The sequence below is a fragment of the Myotis yumanensis genome, unplaced genomic scaffold, assembly GCF_028538775.1.
Source record: "Myotis yumanensis isolate MYYU_CA2020_CCGP unplaced genomic scaffold, mMyoYum1.0.hap1 SCAF_13, whole genome shotgun sequence".
Classification (NCBI taxonomy): Eukaryota; Metazoa; Chordata; class Mammalia; order Chiroptera; family Vespertilionidae; genus Myotis; species Myotis yumanensis.
Window position 1 is genome coordinate 45,470,305 of NW_027223764.1, and position 23,964 is coordinate 45,494,268.

Sequence of the window (23,964 nt, forward strand, 5' to 3'; positions counted from 1 at the left end):
TACAACCAGATTGGAGAACTGGGCCCCTTTTCACATTTCCCCCACGGCCTTTATCACACTCGTCTCTCTCTAGGCAGCTGGGCTTCCATCAGTATCTCTCTTTGGGTTCTGTCTGGTTTATGGTGCCTGGTTCCAGATGCCATCTCTACCTGCTGGGTGCCTGCTGCTGTTCTCTTCTCCGGAATGAAAATCTGAGAGTGATGGTGACTGGCTTACCCCTCCAGGAAGGGAACTCACCACCTGAACCTGCATGCCTGTGCTCCCATTCCAGAGCAAACACATTTGCAAATACTTCCTGGTGTGACTGAACAAAAATCGAAATGAAAGGGGCTTGCCCTAACTGGTTTGGCTCAGTGGATAGAGCATCGGCCTGCGGACTGAAGGGTCCCAGGTTCGATTCCAGTCAAGGCCATGTACCTTGGTTGCGGGCACATCCCCAGTAGGGAGTGTGCAGGAGGCAGCTGAATCGATGTTTTTCTCTCTCATCGATATTTCTAACTCTCCCTTCCTCTCTGTAAAAAATCAATAAAGTATATTTTTTAAAAAATGAAAGGGGCTTCCTTGAGTTCTTGTTCCCTAAGAGTGTCTCCTCCCTCTTTTCCAAAATTGTAAAGTCAAACTCTTGTGCAAATTTACCACAGTTTATTGAATTTTTCTGGGTAGTGGCAGCTCTGGCTAAACATTTGAAGAGCCCTGGCTCCCTGAGGAAGGTGGGGGAGCCCAAAGCAGGGCCTCTGTACAGGGGCTCAGGATCCCCTCCCCTAAACCCCCACCAAGTGAGCGGCAGCATCTCTAGGGGACCTGAGTCTGTGGATCCCGTGGAGAAGAGGATGCGGGAGGCAGTAAGGACATACAGACACCTCAGAAGAGGACTCACTCCCGGGCACGTTCTGCGGTTAGAAAATATATTTCTTTTTTAAAATTATTTTTTAAGAATGTGACTTTCAGACCAAGCCAAACATTTAATCACAACACAATGCCTACAAATTTTTAAGTCCTTTTCTTCTCCCATCTTACAAAAAATAAATAAAAAATACAGGCGCCTTTATGCAGAACGGTGTGTCCATCTGTAACCAATTCTGCTGGGAGGCCTGTCGGCCCTGTTCCGCTGGGAAGCCAAATACTGGAGTCCGGGAGGCAGCCCTGCATCCTCCCTGTTCATCGCATGCACCGGGAAGGTTCAGATGACTTGGAAGAAGTCAAGCTTCGGTTTCACGGTCCCTTCTCCAGAAAAAACGGAGTCACAGACCAGAGCCCTATCAGCCTTCTCTCTCCCTTCCCAAGGGGGGCCCTACAGCTCCTTCTCACTGGCCTTGTCGCCGTCGTCACTGTGCTGGGCCTGTTGCCTCTGCTGCACCAGCTCCTTGTCCAGTTCCCGGAGCTGCTTCAGAAAGCCCCAGTTGGGGAGGACACAGCGGTTCTTGGCCACTTGTTGAATGGCGTCCACCAGGGTCATGTTCCTGTGGATCATCAGGTAGGCCAGGACCAGGGTCGCCGAGCGGCTGCGGCCCATGACGCAGTGAACCAGGATCTTATCTGAAATGGAGTGGGGACAAGAGGCAGCAAACTAGCTAGTCATCATGGCATTCTTCACCACCATGCACTCACGGCAGCAGGGGGGGGGGGGGGGGGGGGGGGCTAGTTTCACTTAAGAATATCCCTGATGGGCCGTACACATTAATTTATCAAATTTCAGCCCTTGGTTACACTTCTTAATATTCTGTGTGATGAAATGGGAAGCACACATAGAGCACTTGGGCTGCATACCGAAGCGCGATAGTTATCGTGGGAGAAGCACCAGGGAGATCGAGTTGCAAGTTGAATTGGCCACTGTTTCATAAGACGCCCTTTTACTTAAAAGAATGGATGACAGGAAAACCATGGTCATTTAAACTTGGGTATTTGGCAGACTTTGGCTCAAAAGTGAACACAGTCAGTCTGCCACATCACAGAAAGCAACGGATGGTCTTTATTGCCAGTGATAAAATGCAAGCTTTTGAGCAAATATTAAGAGTTTTGGAAAACTTGTATCTATCACTGTGAAGCTGACGGTTTCCCAATACTTTGAAGATTTTTGTTAGGATGAGTGATGAAGTTAACAAATGTGTTTTTGATAACGTCTAGTGGAAAGTGTCAACATTTGGAGGATCTGCATAACTGAGTAAACCAAATGACCAAATACAAGATATTACAGAATCATGCATAGGTAAAACATCCATTCAAAGACAGACCAGTGGATTTTCATGTAACTGAGTATGAAGTTTATTGATACGGCTTCAGATTCCACATCCCAGCTAGCCTTTAAGAAGCTATTATTTGCCCGGTCGGTGTGACTTGGGGATTGAAAGCATTGACCCATGAACCAAGAGGTCACCAATGTAGTTCCTGGTCCAAGCACATGCCTGGGTTGTGGGCTCGATCCCTACTAGGGGATGTGCAGAAGGCAGCCAATTGATGTTTCTCTCTCATTGATGTTTCTATCTCTCTATCCTTCTCCCTCTCTCTCTAAAAAAATAAACAAAATCATATACTTTTTAAAAAAAGAAGCTATCATTTGTCAAGTGTGGGTGTAGTACCGAAGAAGAATACCCACAAGTACCTGAAAAGGCGATTAGAGCATCCCTCCCTTCTCCAGCTACACTGCTGCTGAGTGAGGCTGGATTTTCTTCATCCGAGCCAACCAAAACAATGTACCACAACAGATTGAATGCAGAAGCTAATCAGATTCCAACTGGATTCTAATAAGCCTCGCATTGAAGAGATTTGCAACATTGTAAATTAATACCACTCTTCTCCCTAACTGTATTGGAAAATACAATTTTTCATAAAAATATGTTATTTTAATATCCAATGGTGTGTTTCATCCTTTTAAAATGAGTATTCAACTTTTCAGTCTTTCTTTCTAATAGGGTAAGTGCTGATAGATACAACCTGTGTAAACAAAACTCCCTTTGGCCACTGCCATGGCAGTGTCTGGGCCCCGCTCCCAAGCCTTGATGTGAAGCTGTTGCCTCTAGAGCTCACGTGGTGAGCATCCACCGTGTTATTCCATCCTTAATACAGCCTTCAGGGCATCCTCCCTGCTTTACAGAGAGGGAAACGACTTGTCAGAGGTCACTCAGAAACCTGGTGCCAGCACTAGATAGTTCAAAACAACATGTTATTGAGGCCCTACTGTGTGCTGGACACTGGCCATCATGCTCTTGGGACAGAGAAAATACTGAGATTAGGATCTCTGGCTGTACCCACTACTGCTAGCCAGCAGCCACCCTCCCTGGTTGTGCGATCGCTCTGCTGGCGTCAAGCTGGCTGAGGCAGCTCAAGCTGTGGGACCCCAGTGCTGTCCCTGTTCCTGAGTCTCGGGCCTGAGGCCTGGAAAGATGACCAAGAAGACATTCATGGACATCCCCAGGTCTCTGGAGCATCACCAGGACATGAGAACAGCTTGGAAAGAACACTTCTAAATGGACATGGCTCTCCTGTGTCCCTCCCATCTTCCTCAGGGGACCATGTCCAGGACAGTGGGAATGGCCAGCAGCCATGGCAGCATGAGGACTCCAACAGGGTTGAACCCCAGGCGCCAGGGTCCCCATCCCCCACCCCCACCTGGTCAGAGAGGCCGGCACACCCTGGCTGACAGTAAGGACTCTACTGATGCGCTCTCCGTCAAGGGGGCACGGAGAGGTGATCCATGAAGAGCCATTCGCTTTATCACCGTCCTTTTCCACGGATCCCCACAAGCTAACCCGGCGGCCTCAGGTCCCAGCCTTCATGCTGCTGAGCTACACGAGCCTGGCCTCACCACCCCTGCCTTGTGCACCTTGGCCGGAAAGGAGGGCGAGAAGCAGCGCCACTCCCTTCCTGCAGGCCGGGTTTGGGGAACTGGCCCCGAGGGACAGCTGGAGTGGCATGTCTACCTCTGGCATCCTAATCCCCACACCCTGTTCCAGAGGCTGCTGGCCCCCCGCCAGCCGGCTGATAACTAAAGCGTTTCTTCCTCTCCTGGCAAAAAGGGTAATTCTTTCTGTCATGACTAAATGCTCCAAACAGACGAAAGCTGTAGTTCATTAAGCCTTTTGGGAGCCTGAAGTCTGCTGAGTGGGAGGAGGGGGTGGGAGAGGAAGGAGAGGGGGTTTGGTGGGGGTGCAGCGGGGGGGGGGGGGGGGGGTGCTCAGCCCCAGCAGGGGCTCCTGGAACTAAATTTGTTTTTATGACGGTGGCATTAATGCCACCAGCCATGTGTGCTTGGTAAGTCCCCCTGGGGTCAAGGGCCGCCCCCAGTCCCTCAGGGCCCTGCTCCCTCTTTGCTCTGGGGCTCTGCTAAGCACCACCCGTTGGGGCCCAGCATGGGATGGTGAGAAACTGCTGTTGGGAGGGAGAGAAGGCCAGGAAGGCTGGCCTGTTCCCAGCAGGGCCCTGGCCAGAGAGAGTAGGGGGCTCTCTGGGAGTTAGATACCAGCCGGGGTCAGGCCCTGGGCGGAGGCAGCGTTGTCAGGGTTTGGCACTTTCTGGGTCAGCAGCTTTCAAACCCTTTGGTGTGGCTCCTGGAAACACTATATAAAACTCATCGCTAACACGAACATAGCCTCAGCTCACGCCCCATCTTCCAAGTATGTTGTTAGGTATTTTTACTGTAGCCAATCCTCACAACCTGATGAGGTAGGTGAAAGACCGTCCCCGTTTTTCAGAGGAGGCAGCGAAGTGCAGAGAAGGGACTCCAAGTCTCACAGCTAGGAAGTGGCTGAAGTGTGTGTGGTTCAAACCCAGGCACCTGCCGCCAGGGTTGAAGCTCTTAAACGCTAAGGGGGGGATCGGAATCACAAGTGTGAGTGTCAGACGGAAGTTTCACAAAGTCATACTCACTTTTCCCACGCACAATGCCTGCTGCTATTTTCTATTCTAATCTATTCCATTTTTTAAAAAAGAAATGCTGGTTGTACCCACACTATAGGTCACAATCTTAATGTTTGGAAAAAATGGTGATTTCAATGAAATATCTTAGGCCTTTACCAAAACTTGAATTCCCCAAAGTTGAATCTTATGAAGAAAACCCAAATCCAGAATCTCTGTGGCTTCCCAATTGCATATTCCCCTTCTGACCAGGAGGTAGGCCTCTGTCACTCAAGTCGGACATACAGGCCAAGCCCCCCAACCCCGCAACCCTCACCTGCACCACCCGTACCCCCACCAGGTGTGCACTCCCTGAACACCTCCTGTCTGGGTTTGGGGGATGCCCTTTGCCTGTCTCTCACTCAGAACTTGACTTCTCAGCGGCGTGCAAAGCCAGAGTTCATACTTCTTCCCAAACCGGTCAGGCTCGAAAAAGTCCTCGGAAAAAGGGGGCACGGTGGGTTCTGAGCTGCTGAGGGGCAGGCCCGAGTGTGCTGCTGCAGAGGGACGACTCTCACAGCACCTGAGAGTCAGCTTTGCCTACAGCTCAGAGGCACCAGGGACCCGCCTCCTGCTCAGATGCAGCCTTCCTTTACTGACTCACGCCCACCTTGGCCACAATGGCCTTGAAGGTGGTGTGAGAGCAGGCTGTGGACCGTTGGTTAAAGAAAAAGAAGGAAGGAAAGGAGAGCGGTGATACTAAGACCCGATCGTTAGAGCCTCCTGGTGTCTGCCCTGGGATTTTTCCGACAATTTCCTTAAATTAAAACCACCCCAAGTCGCTCCGAGGAGGCCGCGCCAGGAGCGGTGAAGGCAGCCCAAGTGGGGTCCCCATGGCAGGCTTTTGTCAGGACTTGTTTTTCTGATGAGGAATGACAGGTTCCATGTTTCAGATCCCATCACCCGCTGCCCTGCCTCACGTGCCATAATATTTGGTGACTTGTTACACAGCAAAGTCACCAGATGCTCAAAATAAGGGCGGAGGATTCTCCCCTGAGGCCTGAGTGACAGGCGCTCCCACCCCGGGCCTCCCATGTGCTCCGTGACCCCGGGCTCCTCCCTTGGCTCCTCTGGCCGCTGGGTCCCCAGCTCCTGGGGCGGGACACTGGGCTGGATGATCTCTAAGATTTTTCCAGGGGGACTGTGACTGCCTGCGGGGTTCTCTCAGAAAGAGCAATCAGGGGAGGGGAGGGTGGGAGTGGGCGCCCTGGGCTGACTCCACAGCTCCACCAGCAGTGCTTTTCAAAAAGAGGGAGCGAGATGAGCTGTGGGCAGCAGAGGGAAGCCGTGTGCCCTTGGCAGACACTAGCCAACGAACAAGAGCAAAGATAAGAGGAAAGAGAGACGCCTTGCCTTTTGGCCAGACTGTCCATCAACACCTCTTACATCAAGAGTATAATAAGAAACACACGCGTGGGCCTGGCTCTGACGTGCTGTAGTCGTGTCCCTTGGTTTCCCAAAGCCCGACGAGGCACAGCCGCCCAGAGCACGTGGCCGGCAGGCCGGGCCCAGGCACCGCCACTGCAGGGAGCCCGTGGCAATGCCACTGCCCAGCTGGCCAGCCTTTTATTGTGTTACTGTGACTCCTGGGGGCACAGGTTACCCACGGACAGCCGTTGGGTTTCTCTTGTTTGGGCTTCGCAGCATTTTAAGAAATTTTCAAAGTGTTGCCAACACTTAAAAATCGAGTGATTTTACATTAAATCCCAGATTGGAGACATTTCCTGAAAAGTCGGATCTACCACATTTGCGCTGGTTCTCACAAAACAAACGTTGGCTGGGACTGGGCAGCAGCTGCCCCTTGGGAAGGGGTATGAGCTCTGCACTTAGCCACAAGCACCCCAACCACATCCCACGGCTTACACACAGCCAGCTTCGTTCACTCCTGCACACTGCCTGGTCCTGAGCGGGTAGGACTTCGAGCCTTCAACTCAAGGAAGTCTTTAAATATGTAAGCGCACGGTCTTGGCTGGTGTGCCCAGTGGTTAGAGCATTGGCCTGCACACCAAAGGGTCACAGGTTCAATTACCAGTCAAGGGCACATACCTGGGCTGCAGGTTTGATCCCAGCCCCGGTCCTGGTGCTTGTGGGAGGCAAGCAATTGATGTTTCTCTCTCTCTCTCTCTCTCCCTCCCTCTCTTACACTCTCTCTAAAAAAAAAAAATCAATGGAAAAAATACCCTTGGGTGAGGATTAACAACAACAGCAAAAAATGTAAGCGCACAAGGTACTGAGAAGGGAGCCCAGCCTCCCACCTGGCAATGCGGCCCTGTCCTGGTCCCCATCCCCAGCCAACAGTCTAGTCCCCACCCCTGCATACTCTCTGGCTTTGGTGTATACTTTTCCCTTTTTTTTTTTCTTAAAGAGACTGTTTTTTGTTTTTGTTTTTAATGATGTTTTATTGATTTCAGAAAGGAAGGGAGAGGGAGCGATAGAAACATTAATGATGAGAGAGAATCATCGATCTGTTGCCTCCTGCATGCCCCACACTGAGGATGGAGCCCACAAGCCAGGCATGTGCCCTGACTGGGAATTGAACTGTGGCCTCCTGGTGCATAGGTTGACGCTCAACCACCGAGCCATGCCAGATGGGCATCTACTTTTCCCTCTTGACCCTTTCTTTGCGAGATGCTTTCGACCACCTGGTCTACCAGTCACTATGCACACCAGCCTGACCTCTCCGCATCGAAGCTCTGTGATCTTCCCAGGCCTAAACAGGACTCGAGGGTCCCATTCTCTCCTGACTCCGCAGTGTGGGCAGACTCTTAACTCATGTGCCGGGAACCAAAAACAAGCTGTCGTAGGAGCATATCATACTAGTTCAAAGTTGGAATGTCTTTTTTTCTTTGGGGATTGGAAACTTTATGATGATGATGTGCATGTGCTGGTGTGGCTGTGTGTTTCACGGTGCACGACCTCCCTCTATCAAACACATCTGAGAGCCTGCTGCGCACCAGGTTCTGTGCTAAGCGCTTTGTGTCGGTTACTGCGGAGCCTCATTATAATCTTTCAAGGTAAATATTTTTATCACCAGATGCAGAAACGAAGGCTCAGAGAAATCACATTGTTACTAAGCTGTGAATCTGAACCCAGCCCTGTCTTCTCCAAAGCCTGCCAGCCCCCCTTCCATTAAGGGGAAGGCCAAAGGTAGAGTCATGGCAAGTGAACTGAAGGATTGGGTGGTGGTACTGTAGCTTTTTGTTGTGTGTGTGTGTTTTTTTTCATGTCAAATATGCTTTCAGTTAACTTCAAATATTCCGAGGCGAATTTTACCTCGTGGTGATGAGTCAGAGTCCAGTTGCTTTTTGATCCTCCTTGGAAACCCAGATTGTGCACAACACAAAAGGTGGCCCATAAATAGACTCATAAAAGAGTGACTTTGAAATGAAGCATCCCCGAATACAAGCACTTCCGTTCCATGAGTTTCTTTTTCATCATGACATTGCTGTGAACCAAAATAACGACCAATTGTTGGTGCCTATGGCTGGCTGTGGGGCCAGGTCCACCTTGGGACGGCCGTCAAGGCCTGGACTGCAGCAGGCATGGCCCCGGCCCGGCCACAGGTTGCAAGTTCCTGAAGCAGGCCATTTGGTCAGGCAGCGAGCCTTGTGATCTCAACCTCTTGTGCTAAGAAAGCTTTCAGTACAGTAGTCCCTCCCTTGTCCGTGGAGGATGTGTTCCCAAACCCCCAGTGGATGCCTAAAACCACGGATAGTTACTGAACCTAAGCAACTTCTTCAACTCTGCCGGAAATGTGGCAGCGGCTGTTTTATTGGCAGACGCAGCTTCTCCAGTAATTTTATTATTTTCCAGTCCAACCTATTCCTGAATCTGTGCAGCCATCCCTTACTTGTAGCAAACGGCATGGTGTCACTCATTTCAGGGGATCCCTTGCTGAAATCACTGTATAGGCTCCATGCTTTCTAGTGCAACAGGTTGCATCAATCACAACCCACTTTCTGTTCTGTCTTCCACCTACAAATTTAATGCTTTTTCTATCTTAACTAAGCTTGTCATGCGCTGTGGCCATAATTTTTGCAGTTTAAGGTGAGACAGCAAAACTAGCACAAGTTTCTTTTTCCTTCTTCACAATTTCACGGATAGAAGATTCCTTTACAGTAAGATCTTAGCAACCTCAGCAAACAATTTTTTTCTTTCCTATTAATTCAAGAACTTTCACCTTTTCACTTACAGTTTCTCTTTGGTGTATCTGAATTGCCAGCATCACTACTCTTGCACTTTGGGGCCATTAAGTAACGTAGGGGAACTTGAACTCAAGCACTGCGATACTGAGGCAGTTGATCTGATAACCGAGATGGCTTCTAAGTGAGTAATGGGCAGGAAGCATATACAGCCTGGATATGCTGAACAAAGGGATGATTCCTATCCCTGACGAGATGGATCAAGACACTGCAAGATTTCATTACGCTACGCAGAATGGCGTGCAATTTAAAACTTATGAACTGTTTATTTCTGGAAATTTTCATTTAATATGTTCAGACTGTGGTTGACTGGAGGTAACTGAAACTAGGGAAAGTGAAACTGCAAATGAGGAGGGGCTACTGTCACTGGTGACCCTAAATTATGTGATGGTCCCATAAAGGGTTGTGACACATGCGGCTGAAGTCAGAACACAGATTAGGGCGGTGAAGTCCCTCTGGCCTCTATGGAATGCCACCCTGCAGCCGTAACTGCATATTGTCTTACCTGACGCATTCCTAAAGTGTGCGCTTCTCTCCAAAATAGCCTGGTAGCCTTTCCCTGGATTAGGGCAGCTGAAACTGCAAGGACTAGCACCGTGCTTTCAAATTAACCCCGGGAAACTCGGGCATCACCGGTGCAAAGCTCAGTCTCAAATATAGTTTGCCACTTATGAAGGCTAGGTGGTCACTAGACTGAGTGTTACTGGACTTAGGGAGGGTCGGGTGGATGAGCGGGTAGGGAGGCTGTGGGCTTGGTTGGTTGGCAGGAGAACTTGCCATCTTTCCACAGATTTTCCACTCAAGTCAGCTGCCTGAGGGTTTTCTGGCCTCAAACCTTTGACTATTCGTCGGGTTTGGGCACAGGCACAATTGCATCCCAGCTGTGAGCGTTCCCAGACCCCCCTCCTTTGGAAGGATGGCGGACGTGCCTTAGGGAGGAGAGCTTCAGGCCAAAGGCCTCCCCTCTGAACCCTCCCCATGCCGATGCCATCAAAGCCTGAACTCCACGAGCAGGCTTACAGCCTCCAGGGGCTCAGACCTTTCCAGCTCATCCACATGGAACCCCCTCAGGGTCGGCTTTGAGAGGGGAGCCTACTCCCAGAACATAGAACCCTCTTCCCACGGGGCGGGGGCGGGGGCGGGGGTGGGGCCGTTAGGGGGCGCGGGGCTCTTACTGTGATCAGAGTGGAGCGCACCGTCAATGAAGGCGGCCGCCGAGTAGAAGAAGACGCTGAGGTCGAAGGTGGGCACGTCGTCGGCCTCGACTCCGTGGTACTCAATGTCCATGCCGCGGTAGTAGTCGGGCCCCGTGTCCACGTTCCGGCGGCCGTGGGCAGCGTTCAGCACGTGCGTGAAGCCCGCCTTCTGCAGCCCATAGCGGTCCAGCGCCGTGACCCTGAGCGCACAGGAGAGAGGCCGTGGGCTGTGGGCTCCTTAGCCTGGAACTGGGGCGGGGGGAGCTAGGAGGCAGCCCACTGGTTTCTGCAGGGGATTCTGGCTTCCAAAATGAGGCCTCGTCATTGAAATGAAGGACTTCCTTAGTCCAAAGCCCTGCTCTCAGGGACCCCTTGGGCACCTGTGCCATTTCTCATTTCTGGTTAGGATGCTTCAAGAAGGGAAGGGGTGGGAGGGTGGGGAGGGGGCTATTCATTTGTGCGTTCATTCTTCCATCACTCACCAAATGCAGAAGAGCTTGGTGCGGACAATGGTGGTCCAGGAGTGGACTGTCACCAGCCAGCTCCCTCCCAGGTCCCTGGATAACCCGTTCACCAAGCAGAGCTGTGTGGGGCAGAGGCCACCTGCACGCAGCCTGGGGAGACCCTTTAAAGTGGCCTTTTCTCTGAACCCTCGGCTGCTTATAGGGTTTGGAGGTTGGGGCTCGAAGGAATGGGTTAAGGCGGGTCTTTTAGTGCAGGATCTGATTGGGATGGGGCAAGATTCCTGGTATTGATGCTCACCGGATTGGTGAACACAATGCGAAGCCCTCGATTTGATAAGGAGTCATTGCCTAGTTGGGCAAAGCACTGTTCCAAGGAGAGATACTCGAGCAGTCTGGTGTTTGAATTGATTTGGGGAAGTGCCTGAGGGCCACAGTGAAGTTATTTTCTGGTTTATAGCTTTCTCTTTCTCGGCAAGAAGTTCTAGGACCAGGGTAAAGTCATGGTGAAGTAGGTGGCCTTGGAACATGGGGCAGGGGACACAGGGGTTACTTCTGCTTGCAGTGGTTCTCAACTTTCTGGCCCTTTAAATACAGTTCCTCATGTTGTGACCCAACCATAAAATTATTTTCGTTGCTACTTCAGAACTGTAATGTTGCTACTGTTATGAATCATAATGTAAATATCTGATATGCAGGATGGTCTTAGGCGACCCCTGTGAAAGGGTCGTTCGACCGCCAAAGGGGTCGCAACCCACAGGTTGAGAACCTCTGGCTTAGAGCATTCAGGGGAGACTCTCCGGGAAAGGGCTTTTGAGCCCACCTTACTTCACACGTCGATCGTAGGCCATGGAGGGGATGAGGGAGGCAAGGGCAAGCCAAGCCAAGAAGACAGCACAATATAAGGAATGGAAGCTGGAGATAATGAAGGCCTTTCGGGAAATGTTTCTTATTTCTAGTATTCAATCATTTATCTCCAAATCATGATTTAGATTCTATAATGGCCATGCATTGTCCTGGGTACTGATGCTGCAGCAATGAACAGATTTAAAAAGGTCCCATAGGGAGAACAAATTAACAACAAAGGAATAACCAAGATAATTCCAGATAGCAGTAAGAGCAGCATGAACAACTGTGGTCCTGCTCCGGGTAAGGTGGTCAGGGACGGCCTCTGCAGGGAGGTGGCGTTTCATCGAAGACTGAGGGATGAGAAGCTGGTAGGGGAAGAGCTGGAGGGAAAGTATTCCATCCAGGTAGAGGGAACAGCAAGTGCTAAGAACAGGAGGAAAGCTAGTGTGGCTATGGTAATGAGGGTGCAAGAGGAATTTGGAAATGTAGGCTGGGGCATGGTGGGCCCTGTAGGCCGCAGGAGAAAGAGTTTGGATTTTATTTTAAGTGATAGAATGACACGTGCCACAGAGGATTTTAAGGAAGGGGTGAGCATTGTTTACTTTTTTAAAGATCAGTTTGACTGATGTGCAGAGAAGGATTGGAGAGGGGCAAAAAATTAGAAGCGGGGACCTCTGTTGGAGGCGGTCACAGTTGTACAGCTATGAGAGGACGGTGGCTTAGACTAGGCTGTTGTCACAGGAGACTTGCTGTTGGGTTGGGAATGGGGACAGGGAGGAGGGGACTGGTTTGGCCAGAGCATAGGATGTGAGGGAACTTTTGGAGAGGGAGTGTGGAATTTGATCATGGAGGTGCTTGGCTGCCAGGGTCTCTATATGGGGGTCAGGAAGGGCTTTTGATAGTATTTGAGAAGAGGGGGATCCCATCCAGGCTTTAAGAGGACATCTCTCTCAATAGCACAGAGACCAGTTCCACAGCTCAGGGAAGAGGTGACGAGGGTCTGGAACCATAACAGTAAGAGGCCGAAAGTGGCATTGTGCTCCAGGTGAGGACTCATCTCGAGGCCACTGGTAAAAGGAGGTGGACAGAAATGGCCATAATGGGTGCCAACGTGGATCAACACCCTTGGCCGTGAGGAGCCCCTCAGGAGAAGCACATGCCATGGCCCCTCGCTGCGGCCCCTCATCAATCGCTGGCTTCCGGGAGTTTCTTTGTTTGCCGTGAGAGGAGCTATGGTGGAGTTCAGTGTTTGAGAAAGAGGGAGCTAAACACAGATATTAGCTTTTAGGAACATTTGCCAATAGCCCATTAGAACTGAGGCGTTGGGAGGTGGGGACTGCAAGTAAGCCCCCCCCCCCCCCCCCCCCCGCCCCAGCTGGCCTTTGTGCTGCCATCCTGATTATGGAACACATTCTGCTTTCAATTTTTTCCTTACAAAGGTCTGCTTTTCATTTTTCCTCTTGTCTCAAAGTATGTATACAGCAAACATTATGCTTTTGGGATATAGATCTGCGCTCAATTAAAGGCTCCACTAATGCAGTCCATCTTGCTGAGTAGCAATCAACCTCACTTTGAGGTTGAGCTCAGTGGAAAAATGAAAATTAACTGTCCTTGACAGGAAGTTTCTATCCACGGTAAAGACTGTTCTCTCTGGGTTCAGCAGCTGGGTTTCAATATAATCAAATGGCAGTTTGAATAAATAACTCTTTGCACTTTGCTGCCTTGGGGGTCGAGGATCTGGGTACAGATGCAACAAGACTCACTGCATAACATCTCTACATTCACCCCAAAGAGCTGGCTTTGCCTGGTGTCCAACAGGGAGAAAAGGGTTCGAGGGAGGGTTAGACCTGGTGGGTGTGTGAGGCCCACGGCAGGTTTTCAGGGCTCTGTGGCTACCTGGGCTGGGAAGTGGAGGTGGTGTCCTCACACACCGCTCTGGGGATTTCCCCCTAGCTTGGTGCACTCAGAGTCCAATCAAGGGTTCAGAAGAGTACCAATGGCAGAATGGAGACATACAAATCATCAGAGTGAGTCAGTAGACAGCGGCTATGATGGAGGCAGATCCCCAGTTGGCCGGGATGCCTCGCTCAGCAATTATTGGGAGTGGAGGTAGTGGGTGAGAGAGAGTGCTGTCTGGCATTATATTGTTTTCTGTTTTGTTTTGTTTTGTGTTAAGGCCACCTGCTCAGATATGTGGTGTGGGAAAGAGACTAAGGAATGTGCCTCTGTTGAAGGAGAAAAGCTCAGGAGAAAAACAGACCCAGTCACTTACTTCCAGAATCTAGATGATGCCAGAGCCTTTGTTTCTGGCTGTTTAAGAAAAATCCTAGATGTAAGCAATCTGTTCACTTAAAAAAGAATGTTATCTAATTACAAAAATAATACATGATCAATGCAGAATGTGGAAACATACCCCCTCGTGTGCGCACACACACAAAATCACCTGTGCTTCTAACCCCCAGAGATAAAGATTATTTGCTGTTTGATATACTACCCTCCAGTTGTTTTCCTATGCATAGATTTGTATAGAGATTTGCCTGGGGGTATAACACTATATACAGTTTACCCCCTTTGACATGGTGATATATTGTAAACATTTTGCTAAGTCATCTTATGAGCTTCAATAGCTCTGTGCTGTTCCATTCTATAGGTAAATCTCAATTCTATCTCACCAAGCCCCTATTTTGGACTTTGTCTTCTCTCTTTCTCTCCCTCTCCCTCTCCCTCTCCCCCTTCCTCTCCCCCTGCCTCTCCCTCTCCCTCTCCCTCTCTCTCCCCACCTCCATCTCCATCTCTATCTCTGTCACTATTCTGGAAGGGGTTTGGTGGGTATTATAAGAAACACACTATGAATGAACAACTTTGCTCTATTTCTTTGAGCACATCTCTGATTGTATCCTTAGAAGAGATTTTTTAAAATGGCATTGCTGGGTCAATGGGTATGAGCATTTTTAATACATGTAATACTCACTACTAAATTATCCTCTAGAAAGATTGCTCAAATGATTCCCATTTTTATCTTTTGCTATTTGCTAATTTCAAAAACAAAACACCACTAACAAAATGGTGCCTTGTTTTCATTCATTTATTTTGCACGTGAGGTTGGACATTTTCTCACACGTCGGACTCAGGCAGTGCATTTGTGAAGTTGTTGTCATATCCTGTTTTTGGCCCATGTCTCTAACCTGGCCTACCTCTGGATTCTGATACCAGATTGGCAGGGGCCAAGGAAGTGACTTCCTTCTTACAAAGGCCAATTGCCTCAGTCAGAGATCTTCCCTTCCTCCCTCCTTCCTTAGCCTGGCCCAGCTTCCTTCCAGCTCCTCTGGGGATCCTCTGGGAAGCTTGCTTCAACCCCCCACCCTCTAAGAGCACTTTACGTGGGGCAGTCTCCTTGGGCAGCACCCCCGTCATCCCACCTTTTCAGACCCCTTGGTGCTCTCCGATTCCCAGCCTACGTACCTCAACACCTGCCTGAAAGCCCATTTTCCCCAGGTGTTTGCTCTCGCACAGAAGGGAGGTGGGACATGTGTGTACATAGCTGTACATGCCCTCCACCAGCTTCCTGGCAGGAGAAACTAGCTGGTCCCTTGTTGCCAGGATTCTGCTATGAGCATCAAAGAAAGTCCACTAATAATCGGGTGGTTCTCCCCACCCTCGTGTCTGTGAGGCCCACTGATTTCTTTCTTGTTTCAAAAATATATTTTTATTGATTTCAGAGAGGAAGGGAGAGTGAGAGAGAGATAGAAACATCAATGATGAGAGAGAATCACTGATTTGTGCCTCCTGTGTGCCCTCTACTGGGGATCGAGCCCACAACCCAGGCATGTGCCCTTGACCAGAATCGAACCTGGGACCCTTCAGTCCACAGGCCAATGCTCTATCCACTGAGCCAAACTGGCTAGGGCAGGCCCACTGATTTCTTGCACCTAATTATGGACTCCTGTGTGCTTATGGCCTGTATCCTGCAATCTGATTCCGATGCATGCAACACTGTTGTAGTCTCACATCATTTCATGGATGTGACCTTGTGATGATATTCTCCTTGACCACACCTGTTCCTTGCAGGTGGATTTAATACACCAGGCATATTTCCTGCTTTTTACCTCAGTCGATTCACCTGATGTGAAGTGACAGTCGATGGTTTTCTAGTTCTTGGGTGCTCTTATTATTTGCTGACGATGAAGCTGTTCAGTTTTGAGGCCCCTCAGAGAATACAGGCCTGGCCTGTGTTGTTTATAAGCTTAAACTGCTGCATGAATGGAAACAACCGAAGCTTTGGACCCTCAGTTTTCTCTTTTTGTTAAATAGAATGAATTACACTGGCAGCCCTTTCCTTAAAAGAGTTTTGTCAAGTCTAGTGATGTACTATTCAATATGAAAGGTTAAATGATACATGAAGGGGAATGAGGGGAAAGAGCAATAGGTAATGTATAGCAACACGTGATCCATGGTTGTCTCTGGGTAACAAGATTATGGGTAATGGAAACTTTAATTGCCTTTTTTCTCTCTGTTTTGTAAACTTTCCGTGATGAAGATGTCATATATTCACTTGACAATGTAAATGTTTACCATGATTTTTATTGATGTTATTTCCTTAGTTCTCAGGAGTGACGGGCTCTTGCAAAGACTTCAGGTGGCCTTGGCCTTCTTAACTCTTGTTAGAAATCTCTCCCCACTCACCGTGCCTGAGGCTGGTGCCCAGTCTCACCTAGGTCACTTTCTGCATTTGGAGGTTCCGAGTCCAGGTTTCCTAGTTCTTCCGGGTAACATTCAGGACATAAGGGGTCAGTTGAGGCTATATTTTGGCTGCACCCCATACTAGCCATGGCCCATCCTGGAAGCAAGTCAAACCTCAGCCCTACTTGGTGCCTTGAGGCTAAATTAGTTCCTTTTGTGGGGGGAGAGAGGCTATGGCTGTCCCAGCATCCCAGTAAGAGGCCTTGTTTCAGGCTGAGGACTATCTCAGCTGATGAATTTGCCTTCACTTCACTTCCTGACCTTCTCAGGGACAAACCAGCCCTGGAGATGCCTCTGTTTTTTTGAGGGAGTTGGTCTGGTTGGGAGCAGAAAAGCAAGAAGAGCAAGAGAGACACCTGGGAAGCAAGCTCAGGGTGGTGGGGGCTGGCCACAGGCATGTGAGGGGTCAGGCTTTATGTGGAGGGGCAGCTGTAGATGTTGATAACCCTCAAAGCCAGACCTTGGCAGCAATTGGAGTTTTAAGAAAAACGGGGAGCTGCTTTTGGCCCCCACCGTTCAAGCCGCAGAGCGGCCGAACAGCGCCACGGTGTTGACGAGAGGGAAGAGATTTCTCAATTACGGTGTTTCAGCCGGGCTTTGCTATCAGAGGCTGCCCTGCCTGAGAATTTGCAATCACTTTGACAGTAGCCAGGATATTTTCCCTCCTGCTGACTATGGGGAAAAAAAGAAAAAAGGTTTTGCTAAGCAAATGAAAGATGTCAATGAGATTAAAGTGAGAATATTTAAATTACAGAAATTTAGTGCTTTCAAGCATACTCAAGCACTGCGGAAGCTCCAACGTAGGGACTGCTGATTGATAAGAGGTGATGAATTATTCTTATCTCATCATTGACGCCAGTCCCTGGCTCTCTGGAGGGCAACACTTGGTTAACCTAATTTGAATCTAATTTAAATGGCTTAAAAGTAATACAACATGTATGTGCTTGAATCTAATAAAGCCTAATTTATTTAATAGGACATTTCTTAAAGAATTTTATCTTAGAGCTGGAAGGGGCCTTTGAAATCATCCCTTTATTTTACAAATAAAGAAACTGAGTCCCAGAACAGGAAGATGTTTGAACTCTGGGCCCTGAATCCCGCTTGATGGCTTTTGCTCTCGTCCATGCTGACCTTGCAGCTCTTACTTGTGACAGATTCAGACTCCCATCAAGTTTTGGGAAATGTGTGGGGAGAGGGGAGCTGTGGCTTGACTGAGATAGACTTCTCCACGAGAACATTCAAAAGGTGATTGGTTGGCTTGGACCCATCCCCTCTACTGACCCAGCACCTTGAACTCCAACCACTTCCCCTCCTATCTGTGGCCTCTTCTTACTGGGTTGTGGTGGTGGAGCTGGTGAGCAATGGGGACTTGGAGTCACCAGGCACCCCACTTGCCGAGTCCCCTTGGAATAAGCTGGGATTGAGAAAATGCTTTAGAAATTCTGAAGCTCACAGGCCCAGAGGGCTTTGCTGTGGCCATGCCTCCTTGGGCCATAGGTCGCCTGGGTCCCTGGAAGGCCAGGACAGTGTCTTTGGGGTGAGTGGGTGCATGGGTTGGACAAGGCTCATTAGGAGGGACCTTCCTTCCAGCCTGGCCTCGGATTCATGATAGCATCTAATGGGAAAATTTAACCAGGGGGTTTTCTTAGCACAGAGGGACTCTTAGTGGCAAAGCATAGTAACCGTTTACCTTCCTCTCACACTGTGACTCAAATGACCAGAACTTACCTGATCTATAGCAGTTATTGGGTGTGTCAGGCATGCACTAAATGTCACATGTATGAACTCATGGAATCCACATATTACAGGTGAAGAAATTGAAGCTCAGAAAGCTTGAGTGACTTGCTCAAGGCCATGCGGAAACCAGTATTTGACCCAGATATTGTGGCTCCGGAGCAGATGCTCAGCCATCTGCCTCTCTCCAGAAAGAAGCCCTTGAGGAGAGAGGACGGGGAAAGGGTGGGCTGCTTTGTGGGAGTAAGTCTGGTCCCCAGCGGGTTCCAGGCATCACTAGTCTAGGTTCCAGGAACAGCCGGAGGCTCTGGCTGTCCTGGGATGTCCATCCTCACTCCTGGTCCCGACCACCCTAACTTCCAGGGCTTGGCACTCAGCTTTCAAAAACCTTGGGTGCTTTAGGGAAAGGAAGAACTCAACCTAAAGTGCAAATATCAAATTGAAGCTGAGGCTTTGTGCATGAGGAGCCAGCGCCGAGCTTTCCCCTGGTTCGAGCAACACCTATAAAGAGACCAAGGAGCACAGGCCGCCATGCCTGCCCTCAGCTGGGCTGTAACCTCCGTGTGGTGGCCTTGGCAGTGGAATCAACTGCTCTCTCACTAAGCATCTGGGAGTCCCATTCACCTTGTTAAGTGGGCATCTGGGCGGGGCCCTGGACAGAGATGGACATGACCAGTCGTGCTGACTTTGGCTCCTCCCGACGCTGCGCACGCAGGTCACGCACTGACTGTGGAGCTTGCCCAGCCTGTGCATGCGCGTCTGGGGCTCAGTTAGGCAGAGCTGGATTGAACTAAAGGGCAGTGACATTTTCCTGGTGGAAGGAGGAAGCGTATCTTACTGCATCAAAGCCAACTGTCTGGCACTGTATTGACTAGAACACGTCTGTCCTGCTCAGACACTCAATTTAACTTCCTGCAGAAAGCACCGCGGCTGGCATTCAGCCTGCCACAGGCTGGCCCTGGCCTCTCTCCCCAGGTTTCTTTCTCACTAAGTAACAGTAATAATAATTTTTTCATCTGTCTAGTACTTTATAATTTATAAAATGCTTTCATCGTCCATATTTCTCGGACTCTTCTCAGTAACCATTTAAAAAAAATTTTTTTTAGTCGGCTACCTCCTGCACACCCCCTACTGGGGATCAAGCCTACAAGCCAGGCATGTGCCCTGACCGGGAATTGCACCAGTGACTTTTTGATGCATGGGTGGACACTCAACCACTGAGCCACACCGCCAGGCTCAGTAACCATTTTCAGAGATGAGGACATAGGCCCAGAAAGGTAAAAGGACCTGCCCAAAGCCACCGCCCCTGCAGTAGCCTGTGGCTGTGGTAGATGGTGTGCTGTCCTTTAGAATATTTGCTGCCCCTCCCTAGGGGAAGGTTACACTTTTCTGCCCTGTTGAAGTGAGGCTTTGGCACAGACTTGTTTTGGCCAATGAAATGTGGACATCAGCCTGGGTCCCGAGTCCCGGAGTGAAGTGGACCTACAGCACCGTTAGCACCTGCCCACCGTGGATATGACATGTGAGCAAGACACAAGCCATCATTGTGTGGGCCACTGAGATGTTGGGGTGGCCTGTTATTGCAGCATGGCTGTCTTAGCTGACCACACAGTGGTAGGATTTGGCTTCATCCCAGGTCTTCTGAAAGTGCCCTTTCTACCATATCCATCCCCTGAATAAATTACCTTATTTCTCCTTACCTCTATGTCTCTTCTCATCCTGCCCCATCTGCCTAGAATTCTGTTGAAATACGACCCATCTTCCAGAGCCAAGCCTGGAATTGACCTCTTCTGTGATGCTTACTCAGACCCAGAATGCAGGCACTTAATGAGCATTTACTATGTGCCAGCTACTACTCTAGCACTTCATTTGTTTTCACTCATTTAATCTTCACCCTGTGAAAAATGTTATGGGCTGTGAATTATACCTTAATAAGGCTGTTATTTGAAAAAAGAAAACAGCCTGGCCAGTGTGCTAAGTGGTTAGAGCATTGGCCCATACACTGAAGGGTCATGGGTTTAATTCCCAGTCAAGAGCATGTACTTGGGTTGCGTGTTTGATCTCTGGCCCAGTCGGGGTGTGTGCGGGGGGCTTGCACTCTCTCTTCTAAAAAATCAATGGAAAAAATATCATGTGAAGATTAACAAACTAACAACAAGAAAAGAAAACAGTATAGAGTCCCTATATACCTCTCACTTAGGTTCCCCTAATATTCTGGGAAATGATTGGATAAATTGTGGTACAACTATACTATGGAATATTAAAATGCAGAAGAGTGTATATATATATAATATGATTCTTTTTTTTCCTAAAAAATTGTTGAGAGAAACACAAACCCTTTATATGTGTGTATATGTTTGCTTATGTTTGCAATTGTATACATAAAGTAGTAGACATATGCAAGTAAATGTAATACTGGTTACTCCATGGTAGGATTAAGAGAAACAAAGGGTGATTTTGCAGTTTATTTTTATAACCCTCCATTTAATTTAATTTAGTACAGAAGGGCATGTAATTTTTGTAACTTTTTCAATTTAAAAATATTACGAAAAACCAGACAAGGGATTTTCCCTGACTAGACGGTTATCTCGAAGTTTTAAGCATCATGATGTGTGTGTGTGTGTGTGTGTGTGTGTGTGTGTGTGTGTGTAAATTGCACATGCAGAGGCCCTGCACCATCTGCTCCTTGGAGAGATGGAGCATGGGCCGGAATCCTGGGGGTGGAGGGAGGATTTAAGATGGAAACTTCTGGATTGGGCAAAACTGCATTCGAATTCCAGTTCTCTGTTGCCTACGGGGCTGTGGACCTTGGGAGAGTTAATGAACTGCTCTGACCCTCAGTTTCCTTATCTTTAAAATGGGGTAAGTAGATGACCTCTTTCATTGGGCTTAAGTGAAAATAAAGTGAGATAGTATAGGCAAGATGCTTAGCACAATGCCTGACACAAAGTATTTAGTAAATCATAGGCATTATTATTGTTAATACTAGTGGCCCAGTGCATGGATTCTTGCACATTGAAATTAATTAGAAGGTGGCCAGTGGGGTGGGACCTGGGGCGGCGCCACGGGACGAAGGGCATCTGCGAAGTGAAAGGGGGTCCCTCCAGTAGGCGGGGTCCCTCAGCCTGGCCTGCGGGGATCGGGCTAAAACCGGCTCTTCGACATCCCCCAAGGGGTCCCAGAGTGCGAGAGGGCACTCTGCAAAGTTGCTGTTGTACAGGGTATGGACCACAAACGCAAGTGTGCAGTAAACCAGATTCAGGGATGACAGTGCCCCAGCAACAACATAACCCACGGCTGAAGGTGGAATCGTGCGGCCCCACAAAGAATCGGGCTCCCTCCTCTCTGGTTTCGGGGTGCGTCACCCGAGAACTGCCACTGCCAAGTCACTGCAGCTCAGCAGCTCCTGCATTGAACATCTGCCCCCTGGTGGACAGTGCACATCATACCTACTGGATGGTTGGATGGTCGGTATATATAGCCTTTTATATATATTGATTATATGCAGTGTGAGCTTCCCAATTGTTTAAGGAATGGGGAATGGTGGCTATAAAAATCTAAAGAAGGGGACAGCAACCTGAACTTTGCTAGGCTTACCTTTTTCTTCTCCACACATAGGTTGATGTGCCTCTTGTGGGTGATATACCCAGCTAAAATAAAAGACTACATTTCCCAGCCTACCTTGCAGCTAGGGGCAGGGGAAGTCTTGGGTGGGACATCTGTTTGGAAAGACACCCTTTTGCTTTTACTTTCCCTCTACCTCCCTGCAGTCTGGATCCTACAGATGATGACTGGAGCCCTATCAGCAATCTCAGCCCATGCAGCAACCTTGAAGAAGAAAGCCTTACCCTGAGGATGGTACAGCAGACACACAGGAGCCTGAGTCCCCAGTGACCCTGGAGACCCATGCCAGTCCCAGCTTGCCTTCCTCTGTACATTGTTCATGTGAAAGCAAAATCAACCTCTATCTCACCTGGCCAGCTTGGCTCAGTAGTTGAGCATCAACCTATGAACCAGGAGGTCATGGTTCGATTCCCAGTCAGGGCACATGCCCAGGTGATGGGCTCAATCCCCAGTGTGGGGCGTGCAGGAGGCAGCCGATCAATGATTCTCACTCATCATTGATGTTTCTATCTCTCTATATTCTCCCTTCCTCTCTGAAATCAATAAAAATATATATTTTTAAAAAATCTACTTTAATCTTGCTTATGCCCCTTTTCTGAGTTGTCTGTAATATGAAGAAAAACCCAGCCCTAACTGTTAGAGTCACAGAACAACCAACCTAAAAAGCAAAATGTCATGGCCTGGAGGTGGCAAGAGATGTGACCTGGGGAAGGGCCTGCTACCTTCTCCTGGGCTTGGCCAGGTACTCACTCATCCCCGATGTAGAGCTTGGGCCAGACCTCGTTGACGTGGGTGTACTGGGGGCTGCCCTTCCAGAAGAGGCGCTCCAGCTCGAAGGCTCCGGGGGTGCAGTAGTCCTCGGCCTCCAGCTCCTCCGCCTTAGGCAGCAGACTCTTGGCAGGTGAGTAGGCATTCTTGAGGCTCGTCCTGGGTTCTCGGGATGTCATCTTGGAGCCAATGGATGCTCTCCTTTCTGCAGCTGGTCATGAGAGAAGGTCAGGGCCGGGATTAGCAGGGGACAGAGGTAGGGAATGGGCTTTACGAAAAGAGGTGGGAATAAGCTGATGCCGAGATTTGGCAGGTATTTCCCAGGCCTGCTGTGCTTCTGCTTCCTTTTTCCCAGGCCCCACAGGCAGGCACAGTGGCAACAACACACCCCTCATTCCAGTCTCTCCAGGGCAAGCGTGCTGGGGGCCTCCAGCCCAGGCTGAGGTGGGTGCAGCAGACCCAGGACAGCAATCCCTGCAGGCAGCCAGCCCCTGGTCTCCTTTCCTTTCCGGTGGTTCTCAACTTTCTGGCCCTTTAAATACAGTTCCTCATGTTGTGACCCAACCATAAAATTATTTTCGTTGCTACTTCATAACTGTAATGTTGCTACTGTTATGAATCGTCATGTAAATATCTGATATGCAGGATGGTCTTAGGCGACCCCTGTGAAAGGGTCGTTCGACTGCCAAAGGGGTCGCGACCCACAGGTTGAGAACCACTGCTTTAGACGTGACCCCTTCTTTGGGCCCCCTTTTTCCTTTATCTGCCCGGAATCTGCTGACTTGGGCCATTTTGAACTCAAATAGGAAGGCCCAGCAGGCCCTTGGCATTCCAGGCTGTGGTGCTCGACATCAGCAGGGAGCCGGTGCCCGCGGAAAGGGCACACCTGTCCATCCCGAGCCTGTGTCGTCTGGGCAGCCAAGCACATTCTCGGGGCTTCAGGAGCCTGGGGGTGGAAGGAAACTTGACTGCGTGAGTGTTCATCGACTTGTTAGGACAGTTGAAGTCAATGTTTGCAGCTCGGACGCTAGGACGCTGGCAGGGTGTTAACTGGCCAGGGCGTCAGGAGAGATGTTTCTGGCTGGAGAGCTGGGGGTGCAGGCTGCACCGTGTATTTGGAGAGCTTGTTGGGCTCTGTGAGTGGAATGCTAGAGGCGAGTTCCCGTCCCCAAGGAAAGGCATTCACTGTGGATCCCTGAGCTGAGTAACTGATGCCTCTACACTCAGCCTGGGGAGGGCACCTCGAGCTCTGAGGCTGGAGGGAAGGAGGGAAGGGCGGAGTGGCTGAGAGACGTGGAGGTGTGTGGAGGCGAGGGGATGTTATTTATTAACAAATACGTATCTAGCACTTATTTTCTGTCAGGCACTGTTCCCAGTGCTTTCTGATTATTAAGTCATTTAATCTTAAGTCAATTAACAGCCCTATGAGGTAGGCGCTGTTATTAGCTCCATTTAACAGATGAGAAAAACTAAATTGAGAATGTTCATAACATAGGGTCT

General features: G+C 49.5%; 1 protein-coding gene across 1 annotated transcript; it reads right to left on the reverse strand.

The window, feature by feature from the left end:
• Nucleotides 1-1,280: 1,280 nt before the first annotated feature.
• On the reverse strand, nt 1,281-22,672 carry DUSP29 (dual specificity phosphatase 29). Its single transcript, XM_070431959.1, has 3 exons — nt 22,447-22,672; nt 10,268-10,488; nt 1,281-1,536 (listed from the first exon to the last, which is right to left on the reverse strand). The coding sequence occupies exons 1-3, from the start codon at nt 22,641-22,643 to the stop codon at nt 1,292-1,294; spliced, it is 663 nt and encodes a 220-aa protein (XP_070288060.1). The 5' UTR covers nt 22,644-22,672; the 3' UTR covers nt 1,281-1,291.
• Between the last annotated feature and the right edge of the window lie 1,292 nt (nt 22,673-23,964).

Bases quoted from the DNA above. Each gene is read 5' to 3' on its own strand.
- DUSP29 (XM_070431959.1), bottom strand. From the start codon at position 22,643: ATGACATCCCGAGAACCCAGGACGAGCCTCAAGAATGCCTACTCACCT. The intron at 10,489-22,446 runs GTGAGTACCTGG...CTGTGCGCTCAG, and splicing joins AAGCTCTACATCGGGGATGA to GGTCACGGCGCTGGACCGCT. The intron at 1,537-10,267 runs GTAAGAGCCCCG...ACTCCATTTCAG, and splicing joins TGCGCTCCACTCTGATCACA to ATAAGATCCTGGTTCACTGC.